This window comes from Mixophyes fleayi, chromosome 3 (assembly GCF_038048845.1).
Source record: "Mixophyes fleayi isolate aMixFle1 chromosome 3, aMixFle1.hap1, whole genome shotgun sequence".
NCBI lineage: Eukaryota > Metazoa > Chordata > Amphibia > Anura > Limnodynastidae > Mixophyes > Mixophyes fleayi.
The window spans coordinates 188,879,939-188,907,128 of record NC_134404.1 but is presented as its reverse complement, the minus strand read 5'-3'; the positions used below and the strand labels follow the sequence as shown (position 1 = coordinate 188,907,128).

Below are 27,190 nucleotides of genomic sequence, written 5' to 3'. Positions count from 1 at the left end.
CTCTCTGTCCCCCTACTTCAGTGTATCTCTGTCCCCCTCCTTCAGTGTCTCTCTGTCCCCCTCCTTCAGTGTCTCTGTCCCCCTCCTTCAGCCTGTCTCTCTGTCCCCCTCCTTCAGCCTGTCTCTCTGTCCCCCTCCTTCAGCCTGTCGCTCTGTGCCCCCTTCAGCCTCTGTGTCCCCCTTCAGTGTCTCTCTGTCCCCTTCAGCCTCTCTGTGTCCCCCTTCAGCGTCTCTCTCTGTTCCCCTTCAGCCTCTCTCTGTCCCCTTCAGTGTCTCTCTGTCCCCTTCAGCCTGTGTCCCCCTTCAGCCTCTCTCTGTCCCCCTTCAGCCTCTGTGTCTCCCTTCAGCGTCTCTCTGTCCCCCTTCAGCCTCTCTCTGTCCCCCTTCACCGTCTCTATGTCCCCCTTCAGCCTCTCTCTGTCCCCCTTCAGTGTCTCTCTGTCCCCTTCAGCCTGTGTCCCCCTTCAGCCTCTCTGTGTCTCCCTTCAGCGTCTCTCTGTCCCCCTTCAGCCTCTCTCTGTCCCCCTTCAGCGTCTCTCTGTCCCCCTTCAGCGTCTCTCTGCCCCCTTCAGCGTCTCTCTGCCCCCTTCAGCGTCTCTCTGTCCCCTTCAGCATCTCTCTGCCCCCTTCAGGGTCTCTCTGCCCACTTCAGCGTCTCTCTTTGTCCCCTTCAGCGTCTCTCTGCCCCCTTTAGCGTCTCTCTGTCCCATTCAGGGTCTCTCTGCCCCCTTCAGCGTCTCTCTGCCCCCTTCAGCGTGTCCTTCAGTGCCCCCCTTCACTTACCTTCTTCCTTGACGTCTTCTCTGCTGCTGCTCATTGAGGCTGCCGGACATGATGAGGTCACGCTCGCGGCAGTCAGTGAGGAGGAGGATCCGGCGCTGGATGATGGGTAAGTTGTTTGTTTTTTGTTTTTTTTTCTATTTTCATTTTTTTTTTCTAGGCGATCGCGGCACCCCTGTGACAGTGCCGCGGCACCCCAAGGAGCCGTGGAGCACAGTTTGGGAACCGCCGCACTAGACTAAGCTATGTAGTAGTACAATGGCAGCTTGGCAGTAAATCAAAATGCATCATTTTCATTCTGATTCACTGGCAGACATCACTGACAAATGTCTGGATCTCATTGCAGGTGCATGGGTGGGGACTCTAAGGGGGAAATTGATTTCCCTTCGATCTGCCATGGAGTGCCTTCGGAACACACACTATTGCTATGTAACAGCACAGATTTTGCCTTGCATCCCATAGAGGTGCGCAGGAAAATCCGTGATGTTTGGGTAATGTACAGTGGCGGATCCAGGGGGGGCGATCGGGGCAATCGCCCCCCCCCCCCCTAGCAGGGGCTTGCTGCTGACGGCTGCACACTGTGCAGGTCCGTTCAGCATTGACAGTGTGCTGCCCGGCTGCTCTGATTGTGTTTTAAACACAATCAGAGCAGCCGGACAGCACACTGTCACTGCCGAGCGGACCTGCACATACTGTGCAGCTGCCGGCAGCCTTTGAAATTAGAAAGGGGCGGAGCCTAAATCCCCCCCCCCCCCCTAAAATCACCCCGGGTAGAACAGTTGCCTAGATCCGCCCCTGGTACTGTAGTACTCAGAAATGAGCACAGACGGACATCGCTGTGATTCTCTATCGCCACAGCCACAATAAAACAAGTGTACAAGACAGATAAAATGGCCACAGGTTGTTCATCAGTGATGTAAGGAATATGCCTAGTCAAAAAGTAAGATATTTGTGTACCCAAATTATATTATAGATCAATTCTGGTAACAGTTTCATTGTCATTCCCTGTATTTAGCTCACTGAAGTGCTTTGAAAATGTGAAGGTTAGTTTTACTGAGCCAGAGAAAAACATTTTTGTTATGTTTTGTCAGAATATATAATTTGTTACAACAAATAACCTTTATGGTTTTTTTTTTTATCAATCAGTCCATGATTAATATTTTTCATTCCTTTTAGCCTATACGTTGGCACATTGATCTGCAGCCCTGGGCTGGTTCCTCGCATTCACTCAATGAAGAAGCGACACGATTTCTTCACTATATCACAAAGTCTCAGGTAAATGGAATTTAGAAGTCAAAAACACAACTGTGTTTTGAATTTGCGTATGATTAGTTGACATTTTGAAAGTATTATTGCAATGCAAGCTTTTATTGCTATCCTTTTTTGTCATACTCATAGTAATAATTAAATGAACAGTTAATCAGGAAATACGTAGTCCTCTGTGTCACAACCAGTTCTATCTTTGAAAAAGGAGAGAACATTCCCGGGAGACTACCAGGGGCGCACACAGGATTGTCAGGGGGGAAAGGGCCGGGGGGGGGGGGTGTTTCCACCCCTGACCAAAAAAACAAAAACAAACCAAAACACGTGAGAGAGCTGCTGCGCATGCGCCCGCCGAGGACGCTTCTTTTATACAGCGCCGCGGCTGCTGTATAATACAGTGCCGCTATGGTGGGCACTTAGATAGCGCAGGGGGGGGGGGGGGGTTTCTGGAGACTTAGAAACCCCCCCCTGCGTGCGCCACTGACTACGGTACGTAAAAACGTAAAACCTAGGCGCTTTTCCTTTCAGAAAAAAAGTGAATTGATTTTCTGTTATTATTCCTTTTTATTTCAAACAAACTGTTTTGCATAATATTACTGTATATTGTTTTATTATCTTATTTTTTATAGCTGAAGCATTGTGGCTATTTTGTCATATTAAATTACATTTAATATTGCTCTGTCTATGTTTTCTAACATATACATGTGCATTATACCTTGGCTATTTCAATCAGGGGTGGGCTGGCAAATTTTAGCCTGGGGGCAAGATTCGACTCAGCAACCTATTAGGAACATTTTAAAGGAAAAAATACAGGTGGCCCAGTGACCCAGGCCAAGATAGCCCACCATGGGACCGACCCAGGGGGCAAATGGCCCCCAGACCAGCCTACCCCTGATTTCAATGCTACATAACTGAAATGCCGGTGATTGTTTGGCTAAGAATAACTTGTGTTGATTTAATTTATGATTGTAGTTTTGTGACTACCTGTAAGCTCTTGAAACAAACCTTTGTGATGCCAGTTTTTAACTAATAGTGAGCTAAGAACCTGGGATTTAATGATTTTTAGACAAACCAGGTGGTTGCGTTTTGATTAACCCTTTGTCCTTTGTCACACCCCCATCACACAGGCTCAAATGAGTGCTGTTTATGACATAATGAATGCAAATAGCTGGAATAAAATACCTACCTTTATACTAACTGAAACAATTGTTACTGTACTAAAAAGAAGTGGCACAGTGGTTAGCATTGGTGCCTGACAGCACTGAGTTCAATTCCAACCAGGGCACTGCTTGTGTGGACTTTGTATGTTCTCCCCGTGTTTGCGTGGGTTTCCTCCAGGTGCTCTGAATTCCTCCTACACTCTAAAAAACTTACTGGTAGGTCATTTGGCTTGTTATCAGATTAACCCTAATGTGTGTGTTCCTGTGGTAGGGAATGTAGATATACAGCACTGCATAATATGTAGGTGCTATATAAATATTGGTTAATAAAACATTTAAAGAGGTTAAAAACAGTTTGCTGCAAGGCTTCTTGAGGAACCACTAGCCAAATTAATAAATAACTGATTCAAATCCTGTACTGCTTACATGTGTGACTTGTCTTTGTTGTGTATTCTTATTTGTCTTGGTATTTTAAGAGTAACATGAATAATATTCTTCCCCCACAGATTGTGTGTTCTAGGTTGCAAACAAATGGACTGACAGATCAGTCTGAGGACACTGTGAAGCCCTGGACTGTCTGCTTGGATGATAAATTCAATTTAGCTTATCAGATTAGAAATAAGCAGTGTCGTGTCTACTCCTTTGGGTAAGGGCTTTTTCTTTTAAACTGCATATCCAAATTTATTTGTAAGTAAGAATGACAGATCTTAAGTAAGTGATGCATGCAATGTTTTTATGGGTAACAAATTAAATTGTACCCCATTGCTACCATGTGTTTATTGTAATGGATATATGTATTGTAGTAGCTCTGCAATAAGTAATTAATTACCTTATGGGAAAAATAGACTTCACCACTACAGTGCATATACAAAGAAAAAAATATATAATTTCCTGGTTGCATAAGTTTGCACGCCTTTCATAATGGGACTGAAGCAGTGTTCAGAAATAACCAATCACATCCAAAATCATGTTAAAAGGTAATTAGCAACCTTTCACCAATGAAAGTGATTGTTATTGACCCAAAATAAAGATCAGAAGGGATTTTGGTACCCAGGTGAAATTGATAATAATTTCCATATGAATAAGAGGCAACTTTATTGAAATCAGTTTATACATATGCAAGAACATCGATTGAATGAACATGACAAATATAAAAGCAATAATTCCAAAATGCAAATACAATAAATAAAATCAATATTTGCAGAAAGATACAGACCACTTTATGGGGGGTATTCAATTGTCAGCGAGATTTTTTTTTGACCACGCTAAGTCATTTTAACACTGTTTTTTATAATTTTCGAGCCGGTGACCTTTACCCGCAATTCAATTCCATTTTTAACGCTCCTTTTTTTTTTCCATGAAACGGTCCTCTCGCGCTCCAGTAGAAGGTCTATTGAAAGTATAGAATTTGGAAGTTTTCTCATGTGGTTTATAATCACAAATTAAGAGTGTCAGGAGTTGGACTGTGCCTATGTTTTCATCATTATTCCTGTATTGCAATATTCCACCAATTTAAATTTGCTCTTTTTTATTCTACAATGACTTTGATCATATACCTATTGATTTTTATTAAAGTAACACTGTTTGGTTTTAAGTATAGCGCTCTCTTTTGGGTTTTTTTCTCCAGACCTGTTAACCCTCTGACATTCTAACAACACAAAATAAGGGTGTGTGCAGTCACCAGGGCTAGTTATGATGACATTACTGGGTTAAAGTATGAAGTCATGTAGGTGTGGCCAGGTCCAGAAAGAATCGGAAATATAACAGAGAGCAGGAAAAGATTTAGGTTAAAATGAGGTTACAGTCCCTTTAATACTGATGCCAAGGCATGACTGTTTGACAGTGGCTTTTACATTTCATTATATAATTATATGGAACCTGCTGGAACCAATTAATTTCTTCACTCTAAAAAAGACATTGAGTGAAGTTTTTGTCATGAGTGAAACGGGAACACGCACTAGTGTGGAGTAACAGGTCCAGAACCCATTTTGCTCGGTTCCTGACACTACAATATGTGCAAACACCATTCATTGGTAAATGCTGTTTTTACAATAAGAAAAGCACCAAACAGTCTCAGAGAATCACCATTGTAACACCACTAAAGATTACTTATTTGTTTCTAATAGTATCTGCTCTTATAGTTACTAATAGATCCAGTTTGTTCTCTATGTTTTTAATTTATAAAAAATATATTGGAGACCTGCTTGATTTTCTGATGACTTATAAAGGTCTTAACCTATTTTAAAAAATAAATGAAAAGTAAAACTTAAAAACCAAATAAAAAAAAACCTTGTTTCTACCTATATTATATGCAGTGACATGAAACAGAAGGTTGCCCTGCACAAAAGAGCTTACAATCTGAAACTATATATGATAGAGTTTACATTGATTGTTTAATGTCCAATAATGTGAAGTTGATTGTATGATAATTGTACTTATTATAGATACAGTATGGATTTTTTCAGTTTAAGCAGAGTGTTGGTGGGCTTTTTAGGCAGACAACAATTTTCTTTGTTTCTCAGCACCAGTAAATAAGTAGGTACTTATATTGTTATAACAGACAGCAGTCTGTCTGATCCTATAGTGTTGTATTTGTGAAAAAGGAAAGTGAAGAGTAAAACAGAGACAAGTAGAAAACGTGGAGTAGACTCTTTTAAACGGAGATGGTTGTGCAGTGACTTTATATATAACCTTTTAAATATCTTCAGTAGCATTAGGGTTAAAGCATTCTCAGGTTACATATCCAGCTTGATAATGAATGTGCTATTTGTCTGAAAGTGCTCATGTATCTGTGAACTAAAGGCCAGACTCTAGAATCCTGCAAGCATTAGAACCCAGAGAATGTTTATGCTATGCGTTCCTTCATGCTGGCAGTTCTGAAGCCTTTTAATTCCCTGTGGGCTGCATCTTATCCTCCTAGACGCTTGGCAGCACTGACTGTTGGCTGCTTAAGACTTGGCAAAATCTTTTGTGAAAATGTCTCATGCCAAGTAGATATTTATATTCCAAATCTCTGGAAAATATTTCATTTATGTTGAAGCTTCGACAGCATGAAATAGATTTAAGAAGGATATAAAACTCAAGAAATATGATGGTATATATTAATGGATCTTATGACCAGATAACAGACATGCCACAGTGGTTAAAGTCCTGATTTAAAAGACAAATATATATGTTTTGGTGAAAAGAACAAACCTATAAATATTTTGCTGAAAGAGTTTAGAAACAGTACAGGTTGTAATCATTTGTATGTTCTGATATTTCAGAAACAAAGGAATTACTGCACATGGATTTTTATTTATTTATTTTTTTCACATTTCTCTAGCGATAGTTTTGTGAATTTAGAACTCTACAGCTCAGCTATACATTCATAGTGCATTGCATTAATGAATATGTATTAAATCACATTTTAAAAACTTAATTTTTATTTTTTTTTGGCTTAAAGAGCAATTAAAGCCACTGTTTGAAATTAAAATATGTCAAAGGCTGTGTATTACTGGCGAATAATATACACTATATGGACAAAAGTATTTGGACGCTTGACCATTGCACCAACAGGGACTGTAATGGCATTGTATTTAAATGCATATACTTCAATATGGAGTTGGTCCCCCTGTTGCAGTGATAACAGCTTCCACTCTTCTTGGAAGGCTTTCCACAAGATGTTGGAATATTTATGTGTGAATTTGTGCCCATTCATTCTGTAGAGCATTTATGAGGTCAAGTACTGATGTTGGACGATAAAGAAAACAGTAATGATCCAGCGCTCAAATAGTGATTGATGGTGTATGACCATATGTATATATCACTAAAAAAATAAAGTGGCACTACCAAAATACTACAATAACAGGATGTTAAGGATAGGCATATCATGTGATAAATAATGGATAATCACATTTTAATATTATAAAACATTATTGACATGATATAAACACAATAAGCTAGGTCCAAAACAAAATTAAAATAAAATCTCAATGCCAAATAGTCACTTAAAAGTAGAGATGGGCGGGTCCGGTTCTCCGAGAACCGAACCCACCCGAACTTTGGGTATCCGAGTACCGAGCTGAGCAGCTCGGTACTCTCCCGCCAATTCCGAATCCAAATCGAGGCCGAACGTCATTGTGACGTCGTCGGATCTCGGGACTCGGTTCTCGCGATACTTCAACTTTATAAATACACGCCTCCACAGCAATCCATCGCCATTTGACAGAGGGAGAGAGCAGGGTGTAGTCATAGGCTAATTAGAGCAGGGACAGAGAAAGAATACAATATTGTTCTTGCAATTGCTCTAACCAAAATCGCTAGTGCAGAGAGGAGGATAGAGGTTTATTATTTTTTCTTCATATTTGGCACTCCCCAGCGCTTTTGGGTTGTCCCCCATAATTGTGCATTAATATTTCTGGCTGTCAAAAGTCATATCTGTCAGCAGTATCTACTCAATAAATGTTAGCACTCCTCAGTGTTTTTGGGGTGTCCTCTCTAATTGTGCATTAATATTTCTGGCTGTCAAAAGTCATATCTGTCAGCAGTATCTACTCAATAATTTTAAGCACTCCTCAGTGTTTTTGGGGTGTCCTCTCTAATTGTGCATTAATATTTCTGGCTGTCAAAAGTCATATCTGTCAGCAGTATCTACTCAATAATTTTAAGCACTCCTCAGTGTTTTTGGGGTGTCCTCTCTAATTGTGCATTAATATTTCTGGCTGTCAAAAGTCATATCTGTCAGCAGTATCTACTCAATAAATTTTAGCACTCCTCTGTGTTTTTGGGGTGTCCTCCCTAATTGTGCATTAATATTTCTGGCTGTCAAAAGTCATATCTGTCAGCAGTATCTACTCAATAATTTGTAGCACTCCTCAGTGTTTTTGGGGTGTCCTCCCTAATTGTGCATTAATATTTCTGGCTGTCAAAAGTCATATCTGTCAGCAGTATCTACTCAATAATTTGTAGCACTCCTCAGTGTTTTTGGGGTGTCCTCCCTAATTGTGCATTAATATTTCTGGCTGTCAAAAGTCATATCTGTCAGCAGTATCTACTCAATAATTTGTAGCACTCCTCAGTGTTTTTGGGGTGTCCTCCCTAATTGTGCATTAATATTTCTGGCTGTCAAAAGTCATATCTGTCAGCAGTATCTACTCAATAATTTGTAGCACTCCTCAGTGTTTTTGGGGTGTCCTCCCTAATTGTGCATTAATATTTCTGGCTGTCAAAAGTCATATCTGTCAGCAGTATCTACTCAATAATTTTTAGCACTCCTCAGTGGTTTGCGCTCAGAATGGATTCAAAGCAGTCCACATATGATCTAAATGAGCAACCAGGTTCTGTCACCAGTCCTGATGTTAGTGTTCCCAGTACGTCATCTGGCCAAGGCGATGTCAAACAACAGAGTGTTTTCAAATTAGTGCAAAAAACAAAAACCAAAAAAAAATTTACTGTATTGAAGCGAAAAAGAAGTGTAACTGAGCAAAAGTTAAGTGACGATAAAAAAAAAATTGCAAGCATGCCATTCTACACACGCAGTGGCAAAGAGAGAATGAGGCCTTCACCTTTGGCTATTAGTGGCAGATCCCAAAAAGTTACCCAGGCTACAATTGGTGCACAACTACTGTTACGCGTCAAAGCTGAGCTGCAAGATACCAGTGAGGCATTACAGGAGAATATTTGCTCTGATTCACAAATGACAACAATCCCTGTGGAGAGTCCATCCAACAGTGGGATGTCTAATCGTGAGCATTCTGCTGATGTGTGCCTTAATAGCCCGAGTGTAGCCGGTGATACCCAAATTGAGGATGCCACTTTGGAATTAGAAGAGGATGAGGGGGAGATTTGTGTAGGCGACGAGGGCGCTAATGATGATGTTGATGATTATGATGCAGACAGATACCAAATTGCCTTTCTCAATTTCTATTTATATTCTAGATTATATAACGGCTGAATAGTTTTCTATTTTACTCCTAGTGGAGAGAGGATCTGATGCAGACAGATACCAAACTGCCTTTGTCCATTTCAATTTATATTGTACAGTCTATAATGGCTGAATTTTTTAGTATTTTATACAAGTGGAGGGGGGGCTAGAGAGACAGAAACCAAACTGGCTTTCTCCATGTCAATTAATATTGTACAGTCTATAATGGCTGAATTTTTTGGTATTTTATACAAGTGGAGGGGGGCCTAGAGAGACAGAGTGACCCCAAACTGTCTTTCTCCATGTCAATTAATATTGTACAGTCTATAATGGCTGAATTTTTTAGTATTTTATACAAGTGGAGGGGGGCCTAGAGAGACAGAAACCAAACTGGCTTTCTCCATGTCAATTAATATTGTACAGTCTATAATGGCTGAATTTTTTGCTATTTTATACAAGTGGAGGGGGGCCTTGAGAGACAGAAAGCAAACTGGCTTTTTCCATTTCTTTACATATTTAACTATAAGTGTAGGGTGTAATATACATTCAAAGACGATGGCTGCATTGCCAATATGCATAGATGGAGAGGAAGACAATCTGTTTTGTGTGTAGAATAGGCCTACCAACGAAGAATTAAACTGTTTTTTTGGATGATTTATTACCTCAACAATTAGATTACTTGTCTCTAAAACAGTTGGAGCACTAAATTGGGTTAATTTAGGCCCAAAAACATGGATTTTCCCAAAAAATAGCAAAACAAAACCAAACAAAACCAAAACCAAAACCAAAACACGCAATGGCGGTTTTGCAAAACCAAAACCAAAACCAAAACACGACGGTAATCCAGATCCAAAACCGAATCCAAAACCAAAACACGGGGGTCAGTGACCATCTCTACTTAAAAGTATCCAGGAGGCATATAGTCCATAGAAATTCCTATAATTGAAAAAATCCCTTGATGAATGATAAAAACATAGTCCACTTATGGAAGTCCAACAGAATAAAACACACAATATTGAAAAATACTTGCTGTGGGCTAGTGTGCACACTACTGGAAACTCCAATCAGCCGGCTCACAGTAGAGAGTTGCAGTCCTTGTGCCGATATGCGTGTCTGATTCCGATATATGGCGTGGTTCAGTTCCTGTTTCCAGTTGTCATGTGATGTGTATCATGGTGTCCTTAGGTGTTTTTTGTTATGCATTTCGTCACACGGAGAGACTTTTTCAAAGGGTGGAGTTTTCAAAGTCCTGATTTAAAGACTCTCTCCACACCACCCTGGTGGGATATGGTCATGCACATTGTCCTGCTTCCCCAACTTTAAAAGTTGGGTGGTATGCATCAGAATACTGTCCTAAATATATGGGAGAAGCAACAGCAAGACCTTCAGTGGAATGTCAGGTTAACATTGAATAATGTATTTTAACTTCATAGCTCCTATCTGAAAGTTTCAATTGTGTTCTTAGTACAAGGCAATCTATATGCTAGACATAGTTTTGTTATCCTTCTGTAAAGGCAATGAGCAAATACAGGGTATTGTCCTGCTCGCTGACATTTTCCTGGACCTGTCTACACTTTTGCCATGCCCCCAGTGATCACTTATTCTTTGACACCAGGTCACGCCCCCAAACAATTATATTGGGAGAGGATTACTCCAACTGAGTAAGTCTGTCAGGGTAGGAGATAAAGGTATTATGGGGAATAGAAAAACTACAATGGCATCTCTACTGATTGAAAAGCTGACTTACTAGATCTGTCATAAAGATTAGATAAATTCCTATAGCAAGTATATGTTTATATATTCATTCTTTGCTTAATATTTACATTAGACAGTTACAAAGGGAAAATACTAAATATACCTTTAAATTAATTACTTTTAAAATGTACCCTGGCAACAGTACTCTGCCAGACCTCATATACCACCCAACATGGGCAGCACGGTAGCTATGGTCAGCACGGTGGCTAAGTGGTTAGCACTTCTTCCTCACAGCGCTGGGGTCATGAGTTCAATTCCCGACCATGGCCTTATTTATCTGTGTGGAGTTTGTATGTTCTCCCTTGCGTGGGTTTCCTCCGGGTGCTCTGGTTTCCTCCCACACTTCAAAAACATACTAGTAAGTTAATTGGCTGCTATAAAAATTTACCCTAGTCTCTCTCTCTGTCTGTGTGCATGTATGTTAGAGAATTTAGACTGTAAGCTCCAATGGGGCAGGGACTGATGTGAATGAGTTCTCTGTACAGCGCTGCGGAAACAGTGGCACCATATAAATAAATGATGATGATGATGATGAAATGATGATGATGAACATTGCAATTTTGTAATTCAACCTCCTAAGAGATGTGTGGCTGCATCAAGATGAGATCACATCAAATTGGGGGAGCTAGACCATAAGTCCTGATTGTCGGGACAGTTGGTCAGTCCCCTAGGATAGAATTGTCCCACCTAATTCAGACAGTTGGGAGGTATGATCTTACTCTGCTCAAGAAGCTACTTATGACAATCAAATTATGTTCAGTTTACCATTCAACTTTAAATAATAATTCTACTCTCAAACAAGTGGCTTCCATTAAATATATTACATGCAAATATATAGCATGTTGCAATACAACATGATCGCTAGAAGCTTTAGTTTAGAGGATGCAGCGAAGCCTGGCTTCATGTGACAATATATTGTTTAGCTTGGTTGCTGTGGTAAATAAACAGTTATGTAGTGTTTGGATTTGTCTGGCGTGCCCTATACCACTTCAATCTCTATATTATGTTACATTCTCTGCAGGTGTTAGCTCTTGGGACTCAAATACGAGCTGATGCAAGAATGCTGCAATGCAGCTTGGTGATGTCACGGGGGGGACAGTTAAAATTCAGAGCTGCTATTACATGCATATTTGCATCGATTTATGTGAGCTGTAGTTTCCTGCCACAATCATTGCACTTAGCGCTATGTGATATCACTGCTAGCTGCCCCTTTCACCACTAAAACTAACCTTTTAAAAGATACAAAGCAAGAAAACCTGTCCTCTGATTCAAAATTTATTTCTGAAGTTTCCTGTACTTCAAAACAATAAAATGAAAACAGACATTTCTTGTACAATATTATACAATATTATTTAAAGACGGAATTATACTATAATAATTATTCTATTGGAAAAAAATCACGGAGGCCACATAACTGAACACTGAAAAAATTTTCTACACAAAACTGTGCGTTGAGTTGGTTATCTGAAGGGTGAATGCACTGTGCTCAATGCTGCCATTTGGCTCTTTTATTAATAGCAACTCAAGTCACAGTTTACATTTCTCAGATTATTGGAAACACATGCCTTCTTGGAGCTCTCTGTAACTCTTACTGGCTAATATGTAGTTGAAAAGTTGAAGATAACAATCAGGTTTAATGGATATATTATTGCTGTATCTTCTTTTGTAATTCCCTGTTTTATATACGTCATGTGGCTCAATTTTGCTTGTTGCAAAAACTTTAAATACATTTATGATTAAAGTCCTCCTCAGTATTCAGTAGTGTATAGGTGTCATGATATTTGAGGGCCTTATACTCCAGAAGGCAATATTTCTGCAACCAAAACAATGTTCAGATTATTTTATAAACTGGACCTTGGTACTGGACCAGCATCTGTAGAGCTGTTAGGATGGCAGCTATTGATAAGCCTTTAGAACCAGACTAGTAGAGGTCTTTACCTATAACAGCCGCCTTTCCCATAGAACTATATGTGTGACAGCTGTGATATAGCTGGATTGAGGTCTTGGGACCTGTATAAAATTAAGTTTTTTTCTGGGCTTTTTTCGGTGAAGTATTCTATAGTATCATTGTGGAGTAGTGATTAGAAGTGACATATTTTGCATCTGTATAGAGTCTCCTTCTTGGCCCAAGCACTAAGTGGCTGGATCAGTAAACGATTTGGCCGCACATGTAAGATGCCACTGAATGACCAACGAGACTGGTCATTCAGTGCTTGGCCAAGTGGCTGGTTCACTTCTGGTTCCACTTGAGCCCTTAATGTGTTCAGAAGAGGACCACATACACAGGCAGATATTACCAACATGTTCGATAATTCCATTAATATTGAGGATGTTTTGGGGCCTTTGCAGCTTGAGTGGCCAGCATTACTTTGTGGGACACTAAGGATGGTAAGAAACACTTGTGTACTACCACCCTAACATCAGTGCTTAATATCTCTTCAAGTTAAGTGAAGAACCAATCTTATAAATGCTCTCTAGGCACCCTTGAAATTTTCCTGTATTTATAGAATAACAGATTATGTAACACTATACAATTAGAGCCAATTTCACAGTATTAATTGTTAAATGTTTTGGTAGATACAATCTACAATTCTCTAATCTTTGTAATTGAATAGTAGGCAGCATGGTGGAAAAACATCACTAATTCATTTTGTAAGTGATCATAATGATTATTTTATCATATAAAAGCATAATATAAAAATGCAATAAAATTAGTATACTGATTTTGGAGCCATGAAACACAATAATTATGTCTTTGAGATGGCTTCCTCTCAGTAACAATAAGCAACTGTTTATATGAATTAAAAAACATTTGATGACATACCTATTACACACATGCGCAGTATATCATAATCTTTATTCTAGAATGTAATATTCTGTTATGAGAACATTTAAAATCCCAAAACATTGTTTTCTAAATGTAATCATAATATTTGTCTAGTATTTTACGTAGGACACCAGCTTGTTTCTGAGAACCAAAGCTGATACCACAGCAAGTAGGCAAAATACATTTCATATATTTTATTCTCATAATTTTAAAGCTACATCCTTTTCTTCAATTCCACATAATGAATGCAAGTGTAAACGTATACCTAACTACCCTTCTAGCCGTCATAGCATATACATATTTTTGTGTTTGTAGATTGGGTGAAGAGGACAACATATTTGAGTTTAAGATGGCCTCTGGCGGTTGTGACGTGCATCGGTTTGATCCAAGCATCCTATCTGCTCATATCCATGAAGGAGACCGGCTTTGGCATCATCGTCTGTCCATTGATTGGAGAGATCCGAACCCAGCCATAGCTACACATCGATTACATAGCAATACTAAGAAACTGGGGACCATCCTGAATGAGTTTGGACATTGGAAGGTAGGAAGAACTTGGGTATCGGTGGTGTTATTTTATATTGTGTATGTTTTACTTCTTTTATCCGTTGTATATTGTAACCAGTATATTATTAATGTTGCATATATTAACTGTATTAAACAAATTACTTGTGGTTTGTTCTGTATATGAGGTTTAACAGTTCTCTCTTCAAAAATGTATATAGGTTCTCCTGCATTTAGCTCTTTCTACTTTTACAGTTCATGAGATACTCTCTCATCAATGCTACACTAGACTACTCCTGATCCCCTTGTAAGGCTGTAATCCAGTGTATTCCCTCAGCAACATTACAGTGTACACAGTTTATAGGGTGGCACTGTGCTGTATCTCATCGTGTATATGTTAGGCACTAGGATTGTTTATCTCTAGTTTATCTCTCTCTTCTGGTGTTTCACTATACAAATAATTAGATAAAATTTCTAGAGGAGTTTATACAGAATAGGGGTTGGGCCAGAATAGTAGATTTGTTTAACTTATTCTAGGAAACATGTCATGCGATAGTCACCAGTAGTGACACTGTTCAGATCGACTCTGGAGCCGCTACAACTGCAATAAGCCCCACTTTGCACAATAGATAGTATATTAAAAGAATCCCTTGGCGCAGATTTGGACAGATAAACGGAACATAATGTGTACTGTCCCAAATTGTAAATATGCAATAAAGATAATTAAACTGCTCACCCTCAGTGAATATTTTTTTTTGCCTCAAACAAGTGAATAGTCTATTCCCAACCAGCTCACAGAAGGCTGGAACAACATGTGGAATAATATAAACCAAAATGTAGTGCTCATGTAAAAAACACTTATACTGCCAGTAGATCTGCACACCTACGCTGGGTTACAATGGACTGTGACAAATAACTCCATACATACAGTAATATATATACTGTAAATCTATAACAAACTAAAAGAATTGTGAAAAAGTGTCTCAACTTGACTATTAGGGTTAATAAATAGGAATATAAACGCTCTTTCAATGTTCATCCAATATGATTTTTATTTTCTAAAACACCGAATACACGCAATAGTGTAAAATCCAATATACAATGTAAAATTCAAGACCAGTTGCACTTACATAACAAGCGTAATTTAAAGCTATAAAATCTATTTGACGTCCCCAGATATCTGAATAGAGATAGTAGGCCTTATTCATCTTCGTATGCAATGTAAATGCAAGTATAAGTGCGGCCATACACCTGTATTCAAATACAAGCGGATCTCAAGAAATGTTTCCACTTGTATATGGATATAAGTACTCTCTAGCTACAAGTTACTTGCCGTATTCAGACAGACAGAACACACATATATAAAGTACAATCAGAAAACATGCAAAAAAAAGGATTTAATAAAATTAATTTAAAACTCTTAGTGCTAGAATCATTAATCAAAATATAGGTTTTAAAATAAATATATATATATATATATATATATATATATATATATATATATATATGTGTGTTTTTTAAAAAAATGATGCATACTGTAAATAAAATACATTTTTATAGTTTCTCTTCCTTGCGAACACGTGCTGGAATGCATACACGACTGTCGTTACGATCACTTGGCATATACTCCTGCCCTGTAGCTGGTGCAAACAGGGCCATCTTTTCCATTGGGCACAATGGGCAGGTGCCCGGGGGCCCCACGGGCAAGGGGGCCCCATAGGCAGGGCTCCTAATTAGAATAAATAATCCTGCAAAAGAAAAAACCTGCAAAAAAAACCCTTCAAGGGTCACTGAGCAAGTACATCTATCTATCTATCTCTATCTCTATATATCTATATCTATATCTGTATCTCTATACATCTATATCTCTATATATATATAGGGGCCCCGGTGCACTGCTTTACCCGGGGGCCCATAATGTTGTTAAGATGGCCCTGGGTGCAAATGATTCAGCTAAAAAACACGTTCCTAAGAGGGGCACTGAGCTTGAATCATCCAAATGTACGTACGCTTACTCTCGGCGTGCACTTACTGTACATCGCCTACATGCGTCTGCCCCCTCCCATTCTCGTTCCACCCTTCAAAGCCTAGGCAGTTAGAAGAGTCATTTGTGTGTGAATATGAATTGCATGCAATTGAGTTCACTGGTGTAAGTCCCGTTCTGGCGCATGCACAGAGCAATTTCACGCAAGATACGGCTTGCAAATGGACTTGTGTTCGTAGATGAATCAGGACCAGTATCCCCTTCTCTGGCAGCAGGTCCTTGGTGTTTCATAAACCTCTCATTTACTTTATCAGAAAGATGTTAACAAATGTCCATTGAGGAGTAATCCTTTCATACCACTCACTGACCTTTTGGGGTCAATTCAAAAATGCTTAACAGCAGAATTTCACAGAAAGGTTCACATATTAAAATATAGTTCATATTAATCATATAAATAAAATAAAATACCACATTTTAAAACAGAGCAATCAATATTCTTATAATGTAGATACACAAAATGAACATAATAGGTTAGATCTAATCCCAATTATAGTTGGATCACTTCAGTCTAGATTGTTTTTTTCAGATACTTGAAAGTTCATAAGAAGGCTATAGAATGAAACGAAACCAAAAATATATAGCTAGATATCTTTGTAAGAAGTTACTTAGGGGTATAGTTACTAAACTGCAGATTTGAAAAAGTGGAGATGATGCCTATAGCAACCCATCAGACTCTAGCTGTCATTTATTTAGTACATTCTACAAAATGACAGCTAGAATCTGATTGGTTGCTATAGGCAACATATACACTTTATTGCAGTTTAGTAAATATACCCCTTGGTATCATGCTGCATTGCTTTGTATCCAATCATCTGTTACTAGCTGCTGAGAGAGATATGGATGGAGAAGTCCATGACCAAACTATATGTTGCTGTATGCCGAAAAAAAGTAAGCACAGAAAAATCCGCAATCAAACTATATTCATAATAGCAAAGAACCAGTTAAATAATTTTTAACACAGACATTATCATTAAGTGGCGACTGCGGTGATCAAAAGGCTGTATGTTCGGGTTCAAATCATTCCGTGTTTCCTTAATCCCACCAAATTAGTAGAAACTGGAGTTATACATCATATATATATATATATATATATATATATATATATATATATATATATATATATATATATATATATATATATATATATAATATGTGTGTGGTGTGTGGGTGTGTGTCAGTTGCATATGATGATTGATGTTGCCTAAAAGGGTGACATGATGTAGGACAGACTCCACATCCCAAGCAGTTTATAGACTTCTATTTGCATAACAAATAGCGATGGCACAGGACATTGCAGGTAACATATGTTCTTATACATGATTGCTCCCTCTCTGCAGCTTAATGTAGGGTTCAGAAATTAGCTGTGGGTCATGCAATAGGCAGGAAAGCTGAGAGGACTAGTTGGAGTTGGACAAGAGGTCTGTCCTAGGAGATTAGATCTGAGGGTCATTGTGTCCTGCAATAGGCAGGAAGTTTTAGAAGATGGGTTGGAGATGGCTCGGTGTAGACCTCATGAGTCAGTCAGCGGTGGGATTCAGCCGGTGACTACAGACTGAGTCCACCATCTTCGTTGGTGGGGGGAGCAGGGTCCTTTAAAAACAAAAAACATACTCACTTGTTCGCGGCGTCGACACTCCTCCTCCTTGCTCCGACCGCACTGAATGTCGGGCATGACGCCATCACGCCCAACGTTCAGTGAAGAGCGGCGCAGAGGGGAGTCAGCAAGCAAGAAGAGAAGAAAAGAGAAGAAAGGAGCAGATAGAAAAGGTAAGTGAAAGAATGGAAGCTAGGGGGAGCAAAGGCAGCATGGCAGAGTGTGAAGAGGGACAAAAGCAGCATTGGCACAGTGTGATGAAGTGGGGCATTACTGTGGCATAATATGAACTGGGGGCATTACTGTGGAATAGTTTGAAATGGGGGTATTACTGTGTGGCATAACATGACTCTTTACTATTATTATCTTGATATTAGCAGCATAAAATAAGAAATATTTTATACACACGCACACCTGGGTTTGACTGCCTCTTTATATTGATAGAAATAATTTATTTTTATGCAGCTTTTATATTATTTGTTGTTTATTACTTTGCTATTGTCTGTGTAATGTCTTAATAATTTGTACTCTTTTATTGCCAATATTTAAATTTAATTCCTAATGTGATTCACTGTATGTGTTACCATGTAACTTCCATTGTTGGTACTCTTTCTTGTAACATAATCTAGTTTTGTGTACCTCTTTTATTGTTCTTTTTTGAGTATTAAATGCATGAAATATTAAACTACCTTTCAGTATATCTTTCTGTATACTTAAAACGTTCATATGGAAGGGAACCAGTTGTTAATTCATTTGAATCCCACCACTGGAGTCAGTGAATTGAGGGGCTGTGGTGTGACATGCTAGAGGCATGCTAAAGAAACTGCAGGCCAAGACAAGTTGGAGACAGACAGGTGGTCTGTTTATTGTTTTTTTTCTCAAGACAGGAAATCAGTAAATTCCTATACTACAGAAAGAGAGACCACAGACTTAGAGGTCCCCAGCTATATGAAAAATGTGTTCTTGTGTACAGCCAGTATAGAAAAGTGATAAGCAGCCTCCCAATGATTAGAGAGAGGCCAAGAAGTGAGGTAGTACCCTTCATGGGGCAACTTGTTTGTTATTTTCAGATACTTTGATGCTGACAATTAAAATCTTATTCTACGACCTGTGAGTTTGTCGTGTGAAATCCTTATTTTATATATAGTAGTCTAATTATGACAACCACTATCTACTTGTTTTGGCCTCGGTTGTCCATGTGCTCAATAATTATTATTTGAAAATATACAACAGTTAACATCATATTCCTAAATGACATTTTCAAATAACTATGCTTTTCATAATGAGAAGCTTTTCAGGGAACCTGGGTGTATATATACATACATAAAGTTTCCTGGAATGTCCGGGAGACTCCCAAATTTCTGTGAGTCCTCCCGGGAGAGCGAGACAACCTCCCGTTTTCTAGTTGCCACCTATAGTAAAGTGGTGGGGGCTGGGCTTAGGACGTGAATCACGCGTGATCAATGACGTGACCCATCAGGCCCCACCCCCAACACGACCACCTCCCCCTGATCTCTTGGAGGAGTCCTTGCGAATGTAGACAAGTATTTCCTGTTGTACTCCTAGCTGCAGTCAGAGAGTAATCACATATATATGTGGCACAGTAAAAGTAAATACAATGTGAAATATCCCATTATGGTAAAATTTAGGAATATTTCACACAAATTTTGAAGTTATCATTAGTTTAATTACAAGCTAAATACATATAAAAATAATCCAATGCCATTGGTACTACATTACATTTCTGCCTATCCTGGCAGCTGCATTATTCTACATATTGCTTGATTCCAATGTGAACCAGTTGATCAACAACTGAACAACCTGATCTCTACAGTCTGGACGAACAATTTGTCATGGTGCATGGACTCTTTGCAGTCACAGCTTTCACAGTTTGCAGCTGCAGATGTCATTGGGCCACTATAAAGTAGCAACAACATCTAGTCCTGAACCTTGCAGTAGGTGATCAGAGTGCTAGTACTCTGACAGCCTGTGAGTGATCTCCTGGGGGCCACCATCACCTTTACTGTCCAGTTCAAAGTAATAGAGTGGTAAAGCTGAAATGTAACCCTAGCAGCAACATTTGCTGCATGCTCAGTCATTTGTTATTACGCCCTGTGACGTTATTTACAGTTGCTAACATTGCAGAGACTGGTACAGGCATAAATCTCTTGTGCAAACCAGAAGGTGATTCATAGACAGACAAAGACATTTTTAGTTATTGGCTCATTATTCTCGTTGCATATAACTAGTTCCTTGAGGCTATTTAATTAGTCATCTTACTAATGAAAGATAGCATTTGGTATTTCATCTTTTCCTCTGCCAATGCTACTCTTTTAATCCAGTCTATATACAGGGGAATAAATCTAACATTTAAATGTAGTAGAAATTCTCTTACATAACAGATTAGTCATTCAGGCAGGAGATGGGTGTGGCTTAAATACACAATTTGTTTCATCATGGCACGTCCCTGCAGGCAAGTAAGTGCTATTTTGGGAAAATTGCTCTCTCTTGGGAGTCCAGGAGGTCTCACCCTTATTTGTGAGTCTCCTGCACATTCCAGGAGAGTAGGTAACTATGACATTGCATTGCAGTGGCAATTAGATGGACCTAACTATTCAATGAAAGTACCAACTTTGAACTACATATACATTTAGAGAATCTTAGGGAATCTTATCAGTCAAATATATAACCCCTGGGATGCCCAGAGACATCCCAAGGCAGTTCCAGACCTCTGCATGCCAAACAATGCTACAAAAATGCACCTTTTTTGCAAAAAAGGGAAGAGGCAACTCACTACAAATGCACTCGTCTGACAAAGTCCTTCCCTTATGGCTAGTCCTACACTGAACATAATGTATCATGCTTTGCTATGCTATAAATATTATCACTTCTATTATTTGGGTCAAGACTTATGGTACACAGCTGATTTGAGTTGGTTACCATAACATGTTTTGCAATATGTGAAACTAGCATTCCCTGTTTTTAATAAAGAATATAGCTTTAATACAGAGTACAGCTTAAATAACAATAATAGTGTCCTTGTTGAGTGTGGAGGATCGTGTGTGTGTGTGTGTGTGTGTGTGTGTGGCACCCCTTTCCCTAGCACACCAAAAGGGGTGGTAAAATGTTCTCTCTTCAGCGCCTCTACCCAAGTCTTCTGCACAGTATGGTGAGATGTGGACTATGACTGAATCCACCAGGGGTTGACTCTAGAAACCGCTTGTACCGGACCACACTAACCCTCTAAGTAATAATGTACGGCACACTGTGGTTGCAAACGATCAACTGGGGGCTAGATTTACTAAGCTGCGGGTTTGAAAAAGTGGGGATGTTGCCTATAGCAACCAATCAGATTCTACTTTTCATTTATTTAGTACCTTCTACAAAATGACAGCTAGAATCTGATTGGTTGCTATAGGCAACATCCCCACTTTTACAAACCCGCAGCTTAGTAAATCTAGCCCTGGGTGTTTATTTTGGGGGAAATAAATGGGAATTAATATTGGGAAATTATGAACGGGATAAATGGGACAGCGGGTATGATATTAATCAATGTCATCAGTATAGTAATAACTAAACGACAAGATGTCGGCCACACATACATTCACTGTCGTCCCAAATTCTCCCACAACGCACCCACACACAGTGTGAAAATATAAATCAACAATAATTACAATCCTGCCAATAATAAATAGTTTGTGAGGTTAACTAATTAGCGTTGCTGCTTAGGCAACTTGATAGTGGATTTTCTGCAGTGATCCAGCTACAAGACCTCTCTGTGCAAATCTACACCCAGCTCCTCTTTGCATAACATGGGTATCCTTCTCTTCCTTTATATACTCGGCCATTTTGTCAGACTCTGCTTTCTATACACACCTCACTTCTTCTCTTGTTGCTGTGACCCCTATCACACTCTCAGTACCCCTTCCGGTCAGCTTTCTTCCTCCTGCCTCTCTCTCTTCTACTCACAGACTCTCCAGAATGGCAGACCTCGCTTCACCCTGCATTTCCATAGCAACCTCAGCACTTGGCTGCTTAATATAAGCCAGCCTGGTTACATGTGTGTATGTGTATATATATATATATATATATATATATATATATATATGTATCATCATCATCATCATCATTTATTTATATAGCGCCACTAATTCCGCAGCGCTGTACAGAGAACTCATTCACATCAGTCCCTGCCCCATTGGAGCTTACAGTCTAAATTCCCTAATATAGACACACACATAGACATATACATACAGACAGAGAGGTAGAGACTAGGGTCAATTTTTGATAGCAACCAATTAACCTACCAGTATGTTTTTTGGAGTGTGGGAGGAAACCGGAGCACCCGGAGGAAACCCACGCAAACACAGGAAGAACATACAAACTCCACACAGATAAGGCCATGGTTGGGAATTGAACTCATGACCCCAGTGCTGCGAAGCACAAGTGCTAACCACTAGGCCACTGTGCTGCCCATATGTATGTATATATATATATATGTATATATAGTACAGTGGTCTAAGTAGGTTTGTGTACCGCCACCTCTCCTACTGTCTTCATTGTAAAACTATAAAATTCCATTTGCTTACATTTTCAATACCGCCACTTCTAAATTACTATGTCGCCACCTATGAATTTACACTTTGCCCATTGTGTATATATATGCTCGATATATAAATATGTAGTAGTATCTTACTGCATAAAACCATGCAGACATGGTCAAGAGATTCAGTTATTGTTCTAACCAAAAACCAGAATGGTGAAGAAATGGTCAACAGCAGTGGCGGAACTACCAGTGGTGCAGCATGTGCAGTTCACCAGGGCCCATGGAGACAATGGGACCCACTGCATTGCAGTAGCAGAGGGTTGGGGGCCCTGGTTTCCTCTTCCCCGCCTACCTGCACCGGTGGCCACAGCTCGCTAGTTCCAGTTCTGGTCAACTGTCTCTATAGGTTAAAGAAAATGGTGTGCAAAACAAAAAGCCTCCAGGGAGCGGCAGTTATGTGGGTGGAAAATGCCTTGTTAACGAGAGAGGTAAGAGGAGAACGACCTGAATGGTTCAAGCTGACAGGAAGGTGACAGTAACTCTAAGGTGACAGTAACTCTAATAGCCATGCATTACAACAGTGGTATGCAGAAGAGCATCTCTGAATGCACAGCCTTGGAAGTGGATGAGCTACAGCAGCAGAAGACCACACCAGGTTCCACTCCTGTCAGCTAAGAACAGTAAATTGAGGCTACAGTAGGCACAGGCTCACAAAAACTTGACAGTTGAAAATTGGAATAATGTCGCCTAGTCTGCCAAATTTCTTTTCTGCTTTTAGGTTGTGACTGTCTTATTAGCTGAGAATTAATTATTTAAGCTCATATACACTTTTACAAAGTGATGGATATATCTTTTTGTAAAGACCAGAGAGTATGTTCAATGATTTTTAGACTGCTCTTCCATTTAATTTCAGGATTTTTTCATACATTGTTTTTTAGAAAATAAAACGCTTGTTTTTATGTACATGTAAACCCAAATTAAATTGATATTTGTTGAGAGTATTTGTACTTTAGGATTAAAGTTTATACAGTACAATAAAAAAGAAAACGTTTTGCAGAATTAACAGTTCTGGTTTTATTGGATTTCAGTACGAATTGCACAATTTCCCGACATTTAATGTAGATGAATTCAGGCAGCCAAAATTTGTACAAGATAAATCTGCAGAGGATGCGAAGAATAAACACCATATGTTGCTTGAAATTCAGATAATGAATGCCAGCCATAATAATCTTTCCAGCTCACATTGATAGTTAGGACCGAGCGATGTTACAGTAACAAAAGATCTGACGACACATTAGTCCACGCAGAAGGTCTCCTATTTCTCCTGCAGACAAGGCCTATTTATCCAACTAGAAGGACATAGTTGTAGATAGAATAGTTTTTTATAAATGAAAGAAAGTAGCTAGTATAGTTTCAATGTACTTGGGTATTAATAGTCAGAGTCACCAAAGGCGATTAGGTAAAAGCTGGAACTGCCGGAACGCCGGATGCTTGAATGCGTCGGCTCTCTGTAGTGCCCCCTTGTTGCTTGGTGTCTTCAGTGAAACTTGATGTGTTTTCTGTCCCTGTATAGTGCATTCTGTTCTGTTACACAGATGTGTTCTCTGCACTGTTTGTAGTGTTTATAAGTTATATTTATCTCCTATGTCTGGCATTCCGGCAATTATGGTTTTCACCCATTACTGAAGAACACATCCTATTTACTAAGATTGGGTTATGCTTTCATATGTATAATTTTATTTTTTAGTATATGCTCAGTTTGTAAAACACACAAGGCAGTTAACAAATATGCTGCTTGACATTAATTGTGTTTTGTTTACTTTCAGATTGATGTCCTCAAAGCAGACATGGAAAGTGCAGAGTGGAAGATCTTGGAAAATCTGATTCTAGAGGGTATTGTCGAGCAGATTGGACAGCTTATTGTGGAGATCCACCTCCACTGGCCTGGTTTTGAGGTCAGTGGAAATGACAGCAGTGTTGTTCGATACTGGTACAGTTTGTTCAAAGAACTTGAACACAAGGACTTTAAACTTTTTTACACGTACAAGGATTTATCCAAGCCACAAATGTTCCTCAAAAAGGAAGTCTTCAACGCAAGCAGTTGCTACATACTTAGCTGGGTAAACACCAGGTGGACATGACACAAAGATGTCTATGAAATTGCACCAAAGAAAGACCATCATACGATAAGAACAAGTCCTGCACTGCATTATTTCTCAATGTTGTGATTGATGAAAGAGAAAAGAATCGAATATTTAAATAACGTCAAACCAGTACATTGCATATTACACATATTTGGGGAATAGTTTTATGAATGCTCTACAGCTTATTTTTCAGAGAAGTATTACTTTTATTCCTTTATTAAATCATATGTCTGATAACTGTCCCTGCAAGTCAGAATAATGGTACTCAATTATTGTCGAGTGCCTCATTTAAACTTTCTGGAAATGTTTTTTTGAGTTTATCGCTTACTGATGTCACTTTTATTGGCTACACACATTGAAGGCAGTTGTGTTGTTACTTTGAATGCAGTAAACTATTAGATTGTATTCTCAGGAGTATTTGTTCAGTTCACTACATTGCAGCCTACAGAGTGTATATAGATGAGTGCACTTTAAAAGCTTCTATTGAGCAACATAATCTCTTTATAGACAGCCATGCCGACTATAACAAAGCACTACTCAACATATTGAAGAGGAGGGATTATCATAACAATGTGATTTTAGTAATTAAATGAATATCACAATTCAATAGCAATTCTGCACAACTTACTAAAGTAGTAGTTATTGCTTCTCTTAAAGGGACATAAGCGTTAAAATTGTCAATAGGGTATATTTATTATTATAATCTATTATTTATATAGCACTAAAAACTTGTGTATTGCTTTACTGAGAATGCTTCTTAATCATTCACATCCATCCCTGGCTCAGTGGAGCTTACAGCCTAAATTCTCTAATGCACAAACTCCAATTTCATCAGATGCCAAACATAACATAGCCACACAGAGTATGCTCGTTTCGGATTTGAACCCATAGCCTTAGCAAGGCAGCACTGCCTTAAGGAGGATATAGTTGACTTTATTTTATAGATCTAAAATTGTGAACAAAAGTCTATAGTTGCATTGTTTTATTGATGGAATCAATGTTCTTGTATAATGAAGCTGCAGCTGTTATTGCTGTCGTTTTTCGCACTCCATCTCAATCACTTTTTTGATTGCATTCCAAAACAAGTTAGCTATGATGTCACTAAGTAGCTGATATTGTTGTCTGTAATCTGCCAAATTAAACTAAATGTCCTGATATAGGTGGGACAGTCGGTATGTTTGACCCAATTGCTGGATTGCTTGAAGGTATGTGCTGCCTCTGATTGAAGGGTGTTTATATAGGAACTGAGGGGTGTTGGTTATCCCAATTCCCAAACATGTTCTTGTAGTGTGTGCCTCGAACCGAGAGTGATTCCTGATAATATGTGCTCATCTTCCAATTGGACTTGTGGTGTTATCCAGCTGATCTGCTTGAGTGCATCTCTTCCAATAATCCAGCAGCTTGCCCGGTGTGTGGCCTACATGACACTAAGCTACTGTGTATGGCTCGTAGATTATCAATGGATCTGCACACAGTGATTCCAAATCTTGGCAAACTCATAACATTTGTTACAGGACCTTGAAAGCATAGAAACAAACCCATTTTCATGATAGTGTCTCTTTAAATTCCACCCCTACCAGAATGTCCAAAGTAGAACATGTAATGATTATAGGGCTCTCAACCTTCGCAAGCCTTAAATCATGTGATTACAAATGGTCCAACTTGTTTAACAGTCCCATTCTTACAAAGTTTACTGAAGGGTATTTTATGCAGTATTTTTCTGATTTATTTTACTTTGCAGATGCAGTCGGATACAGGCTGTATTAAAATGATACAAAATTAGATGTTCTGTTCTATAAGCCTTTGATGAAACAAGATTACATGATTTTTGAAATATGTGAAATATACAATTTCCACAGATGTATGTGTCCAACTCTTATGTATGCTTAGAAAGGACATTATACATATGTAATGCATTAAACACAGCTGGATTGTGTTGTCATGGTGTTGGTTAACTATTTGTTTAGTAATGTATTTATTTAAAACTGATTGCTAGTTTGTGAATGATATTTTGCTCAATGTAATGTAAAGCTGCAATCCCCTGAATATATGGTGTCTGTGTTTTGTTTTTTTGTTAAATCATAAATCGCCCTGGTTACCAATAAGAATATGCATATTTTCCCCTTATTTCTTTTATTTAAACTGCTATTAATGATTTCCAGTTTTCTACCATGTCAACCACAGTCACATGACATATGGTATGATGAGCAGAGGGGCTTTGGAACTCTTCTCTTCTTAGCTTGCATGTTAATAGCACAATAGCACCCCTCCCCCTTCACCTTCTGCCATCATATGACCACCAAGGAGCTTCCTGACTGATGAGCTCTGACTCAGATTACAGACTGCTCTGGAATGAGCTTGATATTTGAAACCCAAATGCATTCCAACTGAGCGACTTTGGTGTAGATTTGCAAATGTTACTAAAAAGGAAAAGTGGAGGTGTTGCCTATCAGATTCTAGCTATCATTTTCTAAACTGCACTAGATAAAGGATAGCTAGAATCTGATTGATTGTTAGTGGCCTCCACATTTCCTTCTTAGAAGTTTTAGTAATTCTACTTCTTTATTTTACAATCGCAGCTATACCCAGGGCTGCCGAGAGGGGGGGGGGGGGGCGGGTACATTTTACCCGGGCCGGGCCCTCGCGTGCTAATTTGTAATTTATTTAT

General features: G+C 39.0%; 1 protein-coding gene across 2 annotated transcripts in view; it reads left to right on the top strand.

Annotated features, from left to right (window-relative positions):
• The window catches only part of METTL24 (methyltransferase like 24), a 77,732-nt gene that overhangs the window by 25,077 nt on the left and 25,465 nt on the right, over positions 1-27,190 (top strand). The window contains exons 2-5 of one of the 2 annotated variants that reach the window (XM_075202914.1): positions 1,957-2,055; positions 3,710-3,849; positions 14,006-14,234; positions 24,205-24,333. In XM_075202914.1, coding sequence (XP_075059015.1) covers positions 1,957-2,055; positions 3,710-3,849; positions 14,006-14,234; positions 24,205-24,333 — 597 coding nt within the window. Of the gene's footprint in view, positions 1-1,956; positions 2,056-3,709; positions 3,850-14,005; positions 14,235-24,204; positions 26,569-27,190 lie in introns of those variants that run through there. The other variant, XM_075202913.1, reaches the window with a different exon arrangement.